Source organism: Arachis hypogaea, chromosome 4 (genome assembly GCF_003086295.3).
Source record: "Arachis hypogaea cultivar Tifrunner chromosome 4, arahy.Tifrunner.gnm2.J5K5, whole genome shotgun sequence".
In the NCBI taxonomy this organism is placed as follows: Eukaryota; Viridiplantae; Streptophyta; class Magnoliopsida; order Fabales; family Fabaceae; genus Arachis; species Arachis hypogaea.
In genome coordinates this window covers 14,738,893-14,747,592 of record NC_092039.1, presented here as the reverse complement: position 1 = coordinate 14,747,592, position 8,700 = coordinate 14,738,893, and the positions used below count along the sequence as shown (strand labels likewise).

Sequence of the window (8,700 nt, the reverse complement as noted above, 5' to 3'; positions counted from 1 at the left end):
ATGCTCATTAGATTGGATATCTCCCACTTCTCTATTTTAACCTCATTGAAATTTTCTAGAGTAAAAGTGAGTTTCTCCTCTCGAAGAGCTATATACAGATCCATAAAGTTTGAACCATTCAGCATAAGAATACTGCTAATTTGTGCAGAAACATTGATAGATGAAGTCATAGTTTTTGGATTAGAACAAAAAAATATGCAATAAATATTAGTTAAATAATGAAAAAAATCCATATTGAGATATCTAGAACGACATTAATTTTCAATCTTTGGATAGAAAAATTAACTGCAAGTGATACTCTCATTGCAGTAATCAAATATTGTCAAAATTCCTGTCACACATTAAGCCTTTCTTTGGATTGACTGAATGCGCACATGAAAACTTAAACTTCGCAACTTATTTATTACTGCATATTTTTTTATTAATTGGCCAAATAATAATCTTCCTTTGGACCGATTATTTATTGCATAATTAATAGAAAATACACAAAAGTGTGTAATACTTATTATTTGGCCAAACAATAAACTTCTTTTGAGCCGATTACTATTTGCATAAATAATAAACATTATTTTTTATTACTCAAATATTATTAATGTGTATACATAATTCGGCCAAATTTAAATTTTTCTTTGGATAAATTAATATTTGCATAAATGATATATATTTTATTATATATTTAATAAAATCGGTTCAACCTCAGTTGGACCTTAGTTAGACCATTGAACTATTGAATCTGTCATCTGATCAGTTTAATGACCGATCCGGTTCTCGCAACTTTGATTGATGGTCTTAAAAAATACCTCAAAGGAGAACCATCACTAGGTCTGATGTTTCAGCAGAATTTGATCTTGAACCAACTAGATTTTCAGACAGTGTTTGAGGACATGCCCTGACACAAGAAGATCAATATCAGGATATTATTTTTTTTATGGGAAATTCGATATATCATGAAAGAACAAAACACATAATACAGTTGCTTGTTCATCTAATGAACCTGAATATAGAGCTCTAGCTATGGCAACTTGAGAAGCACGATAGATCACCTACATTTTAGAAGACTTGAAAGTGAAATTGAGGAGGCCAATTGCAATTTTTTGTAATAATCAATCAGCTCTTCATATTGCAGCCAATTTAATGTTTTACGAAAGAACAAAACACATAGAGATAGATTATCATATTGTAAGGAATAAGTGGCAAGAACAAACAACTAAGTAGCAAATATTCTAATAAAGGCACTAAGCCCCAATCACTACTAGAAAACTAGTTATTACAGACGGATATTTCCGACGGATTTTATCCTACTGAAATACAGAGGGAATTTCAGAGGGATTTTTTGTCGGAAAACAAAAAAAATGAATTAGCATAAATTACAGACGGAAATGAGAATCCGTCGATAATTTCGTCGAAAAAATTATTTTTTTTCCATAAGAAATGGTTACAGACAGAAAATCCGTCTGTAATTAAATAGACAAAACGCTGCATTTTATTAAATTATTACAGACAGAAAAATCCGTCTGTAATTTAAAATTTTTCGTCTGAAAATTTTAACTTTCACCTAATCTATCCCCTCTCTCCTGAAATCCATTCACAAATAAACAGCTGCCAACTCCTACCTACCTTTATGTGCTTCTTCCTCTCTCCGTCGTACAATTGCTTCTTCTCTCCATCACACGAGCTGCTTCCGCCGCTGCCGGTTCCGCCGCCGCTGGCATCGCACGATCTCTCTCTATCATCCCTTGTGTCACACGAGCTCCCTCTGTCACTGTTCTCATCGTGTCTACTCCCATCGTCGCAGAGCTTTCTCCGCCGCCGCTCTCATCGCGTCTGCTCCCTCTGGCGCCTCTTCCATCTAATCTCAACAACTCGCTCTCTCGGTTCTTCTCGTAACCCTCACGAATTTCAGGTATATATATCCTGATTTTGTGATTCTGTTCTTCGTGATAAACCTTAGGGCTCAATTTTTCTGTGCCAGTTTTAGCTAGGTTTATCATACTCTGCTTTTGTGCTTCGTGAATCTATGGATTTACTCTGATTTTGAAGAATTTTTTCTGCATTCGGAAGCTTTTTTGACCTAAATGCAATATTTTGTGTGATTCATGTGATTCATGTGATACTAGTGTGTAACTTTATTATATAATTGTTGATTGACAGAGTTGTTGAATATCAAGTCAAATCTGCAGCACAGCATTTGATTAAGGATATATATATTCCAAACTACCACTGTTTCATTATGCATATAACTAGTATTTTGTATCACTAATTAATCTCTTTGACAGTTTTAATTACCAATTCATATGTAAACTAATCTTGACTCTAACAACAGCAAGTTGAGAAATCTAGAGAAGGGTCTTCCACAATACAAAGCAGCACCTTTGTTTGATAAGGTATGCTTTAAACTTAATCAATACTTTACTAGCAAGATAGAAAACTCATGAAAGATTGAATTAAAAAGCTAATACATTATTGGTTTGAATAATTGGTAGACAAAACAAGCATTAGGTGGACGAGTTCGAATCTTGTTATCAGGAGCTGCTCCTTCGCCTAGACATGTTGAGGAGTTTATGAGGGCCACTAGTGGATCTACATTATCACAAGGATATGGTATCAACTTTGATATTTGATCTTTCAGTGTCTTTGAATAGAGATGAAATTGTTGATGATTGTGTATTCATTTTGATGTAACAGGTCTTACTGAAAGCTGTGCTGGGTGTTTCACAGCAATAGGTGATTTTTATCTCTGATTTTTGTTCTTGAGACAGTTACCAGAAACAAAACACAGAATTTCAAAATTCATAATTTGATATCAGCTTTAAGTTTGACTCATTCTGCACTGAACTTACTCATCTTAACGTCACATAGGTACCACTTTCTTTCTTTGTTAACCCCTTTTTTGTTTTGTTCTTTAAACCTTATGATTCTGTTTTTGTCTTAGAGTAATATCCACCGGGGAAGAATATATGAAATAGCATCTGTTTAGTTGATTCGAATGCAAATGTTAATGCCAGTGCTGCCATGTCTTCCAATCAATCATCTTCTGGGTCTGCTGGTGTTAAGGAGAATGCAAGCGAGGTGGTGATTGTGGATGATGATAAAGAGGAAGGAGAGTTGGAGGAGGGTGAGATTGATGATGATGGCGCTGACCCTGAAGCATCAGTAACAGAGAGGGTTCAGAGTGTTGCTGAATGTGGTGTAGTTGCTTCAGATACTGATTCCACATCTCATAAGCTCAGTGTTAGGGAGGTTCTGGAGGGTGTTACAGTTGCTAATGTGGAGGAGTAAGTGAAGAACTGTTGATGGGTTTTTGTTTGTTTCAACTAATTTGCTGACATTGGAGTTTATTCTCACTGAATCGATTTTGTTTTATTTGTGGCTATTTGTTCTTGTAGATCCTTTGAGGGGACTTGCTCTACTCATGGTGCCATCAGAAATGATTTCACTGACTTGACGTAAGCTTACATTGCATTGCTTTTCAATCTGCTCTCTTTACATTAGTTTCGGAACTTTGCACGGAACCTGTTTGTGATAATGCTCTTTTGTATTCGTTACTGAAATTCTTAATTGATATTTATCATTTGATAATTAAGTTAAAAGCTGCACTGGCATTGATATTGATTTTATCATTTTATGGTTCTGAAGCCTCATGATTGATTTTTGGTTGTTTTAGCTCCCCTCATACTTGGTATCCACCGGCCAGAAGGAAACATCGCAGGATTATCCTGCATGTTGGTCCCACAAATAGTGGTAAAACGCATTAGGCGTTGAAGCAACTTGAGTCAAGTGATTCTGGTAACTCCATTTTTACAGTGTAGGATGATAGCCAAGAAAGAGGGAGGATAAGAGCTTTGTAAATGGGTTAAGTATTTTTGCACTATGCAGGTTTTCCAGTTTTGTGATATAAACATAAATATATTTGTTCACCATAATAATATGAGTATGTCTTCAGGACAGTTTTCCAGTTCACGCGGCATGGATTCCAAGGACCTGCTTTTTGTTTCAAAACTAGGATCCCCACCAGTGAAGATGTTTCTAAATCCTATGTAACTTAATCTGATTTATGCAGGAGATTTCTTCATTAGTAAAATACGATTTTGGGTTCATTTCCCTCATTTCTGTATGTTCATTGAAAGGACAGATTAGGGTGACAGAGATTAGAATAAATAACTTAATAAATTATAACATCTTCTATTTTTATTCATCAGGTATCCAACTGAGCTGTCTAGAAGAGCCAAAATTAACTCAGTAATGGATTGGCAACATTCTAATTTACGAAATGGAGCAGGTAGATACATTCTAATTTCAATTTTGAACTCCTTTAAGTAATGTGACTAGCCATGAGCAGTTGATTTTTTTTATAGACTTGTATGCTAGTTAGCGATTAATTACTAGAAATGTCAAAGTAAAAAAATTGGAATTGAATGTTTGGAGTTTTTGGTGAAACTTTGGTGTATGTACACAAGGTTGAAGCATTTGGTGTTTTGGTCTTGATTGATTTTTAAGGTTTCGGCTAAACTAAGTAAGAAAAAGTGCTATGGCAATGCATTTTGTGTGCCAAAGAATTTTTGGTGTCTTTGATTGGTGCAGATGGGAAGTTCTTACCCTTGACTTGGGATAAGTTAGCTTGTAATGAGAGAGATTGGAACACTTTTTTGTATTGCTATTGTTAGTTTGGTTGTGACCTCTTGTGTCCTTTTCTTTGATTATCAGTTCAGAGCAATAGCTTACTTAGGAAAAGTATAATTACACGAACTTAATGCCTCATCATCGCACGTGGTTTGTATCTGTATTATTTCACCATGCCTCTAAAATAGTAATACAATATGATATGTCCTAGTGAAACTTTTGAACCGTGCCAGAGCCTGTTTCAAACCACATGGAGCTTCAGGGACTAGAATTTCTTCAGTTTGCTTTCTACTGATTCAACTGCCTTCTAATCCGCGAGGTTTACTCCGAGAACTACTATTTTGTCTTTATAAGTGCTTATTGATTATGAAAAGCTTCATAAATGAATCTTAAAGTGATTTAATATCAAGTCCCAAGCACTTCGAAGTCTGATGGTGAAAAACTAAAATTAATAAACTACACAAATTTTGCATGATTTAACGATTTTGCCTAATCTGATATCTGATTTATGTAACCAGATACCCTTCCACTTGTCACACGTCTCTGGGACACGTATCTAGTCGATGGAGATGCCTTACCAGATTTTCTTGTGTATATATTTGCCAGTTTTCTTCTAACGGTGAGCAGCAATATGGGGTAGTTTTCTGTGTTCCATTCTTCTCTGCTATTATACGACAGGGAATTATTTGTATCCTGAACAACTTTATGGTCGTCATTGCATGTTATATTAGGTACTATCTATCTATATAACAACAATATGAGCCCGTTTCTATGTTGTTATTGAAACAGGTTAGAAAACTTGAATTCTTGATTGCATTTCTAGTATTTACAATTACTGCATGCTTTTTTTGTTGAGCTTGGATATGCAAAACCTGTTGCTAAAGAAGTTCTGAAGGGTCTTTTTGTGCCAGAACTAAAAGGAAGCGGTGCTACTGGTCTCGCGATTTCACTCTTAGGGGCTATGGTTATGTCGTGCGTTCTCCCTGTCTTCTACAGCCATTTGATTTTTCTTTCCTTTTGAAATGTATTCTCAAGCTTTGTTTCTTTGTGAATTCTGCAGATTATCCAGTATACCACTCACTGTATGATGATTTCATCTGGATGCAGAAATTTGGAGATCCTATGTTTCATAGGCATGTTGCAGGTTGGTGGCATTCAATTTCCTTTTTCAGTTTATGTCACATTAAACTCCATCTCAGTTGTAGTCGACCTCACATATGTCTTCGTTCAGAGCTCTGCAGCCATTGGAGCCAATGTCTTCTGTTTCATCCTCCCCACATATTCGATTAAATGCTCCTTTTGCTGGTCTTGTTATATGCGTTACTGGGCTATCCAAAGGTGAGAGTTTGTCTCAATTTCATCTTTAGTGTATTGAATTTGGTTTCAATTTTGTCCAGTTTTTTTTTCAATTTCATGCATTTAATGAAAAAATAAATAAATAAACTAAGTGATCCATATTCTCTTCAGAGTCTGGCCTGATTCGTTGAGTTTTGGTAATAAGGTCTGGATACTGTTCCCTTGAGCAAAAGGAAAAGAATCATTTGTTCATTGAAGCAGTGAACAGGCTCTCTGTCCCTTTCCCTTTTGTTGTTTTGTGAAAGAGAGGAAGAGGTGAGAGAGAAGGGGATTAATGATTGTGCTTCTTGTAATATAAATTGTAAAATAGATGTCAAGTAAATCTGGAAGTCTTCCAACAGCGTATATGCAAATCAAGACTGCTGATATAAGCCGTTTCTATTGGAAAAAATGTTCATATATAACTTGTTCAGAAGGATTAACTTAAGTTGTTAAAACAAACATAAGTTCTTAAAATAACAACTATCATATAATAAAGTGTTTTCTTTTCTTTTCTTTTGTTTTTTTTTTTGTTTAGGAAATATAGAAGCAAGTAAAGGTTGGAGAACATGGAAAGAGTACCAAATGAAAGTGTTTTCTAGGCCAGTTCCCTCATTCTTCTTTTGACTTATAATATCACATAGTCTCATTAACAAATGCCATGTGAACATTAGATGAATTCTACTATTTTGAATGAAACCAGGGTTCTAACTTCTAAGAAAGATGAAATTGAAGAAACCAAGCAAGCAAAGCAGAGAAGAAACATCAAACATGGCTGCTACTGTTGGAATCACAGAATTTATTGGAGCAGAGATGATTGAGAAGGCAATTTCTTAGTAGATGAAGCTATTTTGTCCAAGCTAAATTCAAAGAAGGCAAAGGTCCTTGTTGAGGCAAATCTATATTGCGCCCTTCAATTGAAAGGCAAATTCAGTTGCCAAATATTAGTATAGTTGTGATGTGTGTGTGAAGACCATTTAGAAGGATGAATTTTTGAAACTCTGCTTTGTGACAGCTTCTATATCAGCAAACTCTATAAATAAAGAAGAGAGCTGTGTCAATACAAACTGTGTTTTCTTCCCTTTGCTGATTAAAATAAATAGAATATATAGAATATTATCTCAATATTTCCATTAATCAATGTCACAAGGATCTGGTTTTTAAGATTTCGCGAGTTGCCTTATAAGCCATGAAAGTAATTAGGTACCTTGAAATATATTCTTTTTCTGGTTGAATAAGCCATTAGATTTTCTTTGTGCCAGAATTTCTTGTGCCAAAAAGGGAAGCATCAGTGAGAATTTCTTTGTGCCAGAATTTCTTGTATATCAAGAATGCTGTTGTATCATCAAACTTAACTCCTTGAGGCACCAAATTTAAGAGAACAGTGGTTTTCTCTAGTTGATGATTTGCTACATTAGCTCCAACAATGCGAACCTGGTTGCGACTCAACAAAAGACTGGCTGCAATTTCCTTAGCTAGCTTGAAAACCAAAGGGAAGAACTTGTATATTGCAATGCTGATGTGGAGTTTAACTTGAAGTGGCCACACACAACCACAAGGAGATCCAGAAGGTATATTTGTCATTGGCTCTGAGCAAGTCACCATCATGCAATCTAAAAGGAATAGGATCAATATAAAATCTTGTTTGTTTAAATTGTTGAAAATGAAGGAACTAGTAGTGTCAATGAGTAATGTAAATAGTTATAGTTCTGTCAATGATTTATTTTTTTGGGTATCTTTTTATTGAGATAGTGAGATATTGGCCAATGATGTTGAAAAATAACATCCAATTTTATAGGTATCATGTAATGAATATTATGTTTATCTATATGATTTTTGGCCTCTTTTTTTTCAATTTACAGTGTGTTTGATGGAGGAAATTTAAAAAATAAACCTAAAGTATTCATTTTGCAATGGAAAAATTTTAAAAAAATTCTATTTTACTTTACCGACGGATTTACAGACAGATTTTCTGTCTGTAATTATAGTGTGAGATGATTTTCCAAGGTTCAAATTACAGACAGAAAATCCGTCTGTAATTACAGACGAAAAATTCGTCGAAAAATCCGTCTGTAATTACAGACGAAAAATCTGTCGAAAAATCCGTCTGTAATTACAGACGGAAAATCCGTCGGAAAGTTCGTCGCCTTTGGGAAATGGATAGAAAATTTACAGAGGAAAAATCCGTCGGTAACTGGTAAAAATCCGTCTTTAATTTTCCGACGGAAAAAAATCCGTCGGTGAATAATTTTCGACGGGGCTTTTACAGAAGGACAAAATTCGTCGGTAATTTCGTCGGTAACCAAAAATCCGTCTGTAATAAAGACTAAATCTGTCTATAAATCTGTCTGTATTAATCCATTTTCTAGTTGTGAATCTATTTCAAAAACGTCATTCCAAGCTGAGAATGATAAACAAAAATCATTCTAGTTTAAGAAAGGGTGTTACATGAGAAAGACTCTATCGTATTTACTGAATAACTAATTGTAGGTATTGAAATTGATGGTAAAGACTAATTGTAAAAAATTAGATTAATTGTAGTTAGTGATTAGTTAGGTTGACATAACAGGTTTGTTAGTAAATTAGAAAAGTGTATTTAAAAAGAAGTTACTCTCTAGTTTTTGGTATAGGAAAATTCTATAGTGCTGATGCTGGTTGTAAGCATGACATGTTTATATGTGGTGTCATGATAAAATAGAGACGCGTGGAGCTGAAGATAGATTTGGGTATGGAATTTGTGAAGTG

The 8,700-nt window shown here is 34.7% G+C and overlaps 1 protein-coding gene across 40 annotated transcripts; it reads left to right on the top strand.

The window, feature by feature from the left end:
- Nucleotides 1-1,493: 1,493 nt before the first annotated feature.
- On the top strand, nt 1,494-7,080 carry LOC112796369 (uncharacterized). Of its 40 annotated transcripts, none has more exons than XM_072235165.1 (15): nt 1,554-1,903; nt 2,324-2,384; nt 2,484-2,601; nt 2,686-2,724; nt 2,933-3,275; nt 3,387-3,446; nt 4,200-4,279; nt 4,854-4,939; nt 5,139-5,239; nt 5,352-5,409; nt 5,532-5,592; nt 5,681-5,764; nt 5,852-5,958; nt 6,494-6,557; nt 6,659-7,080. In XM_072235165.1, exons 5-8 carry the CDS (start codon nt 3,013-3,015, stop codon nt 4,913-4,915), a joined length of 465 nt encoding a protein of 154 aa, XP_072091266.1. In that variant the 5' UTR covers nt 1,554-1,903; nt 2,324-2,384; nt 2,484-2,601; nt 2,686-2,724; nt 2,933-3,012; the 3' UTR covers nt 4,916-4,939; nt 5,139-5,239; nt 5,352-5,409; nt 5,532-5,592; nt 5,681-5,764; nt 5,852-5,958; nt 6,494-6,557; nt 6,659-7,080. The 40 variants fall into 40 exon arrangements, with proteins under 40 accessions (XP_072091238.1, XP_072091266.1, XP_072091237.1 ...); XM_072235136.1 differs by having other exon boundaries at nt 4,832-4,939; XM_072235144.1 differs by having other exon boundaries at nt 1,574-1,903; nt 2,152-2,384; nt 3,006-3,275; nt 4,832-4,939.
- Nucleotides 7,081-8,700: the final 1,620 nt, after the last annotated feature.

Bases quoted from the DNA above. Each gene is read 5' to 3' on its own strand.
- LOC112796369 (XM_072235137.1), top strand. From the start codon at position 3,013: ATGTCTTCCAATCAATCATCTTCTGGGTCTGCTGGTGTTAAGGAGAAT. The intron at 4,280-4,831 runs GTAGATACATTC...GATATGTCCTAG, and splicing joins TAATTTACGAAATGGAGCAG to TGAAACTTTTGAACCGTGCC. The intron at 4,940-5,138 runs GTTTACTCCGAG...TTATGTAACCAG, and splicing joins ACTGCCTTCTAATCCGCGAG to ATACCCTTCCACTTGTCACA.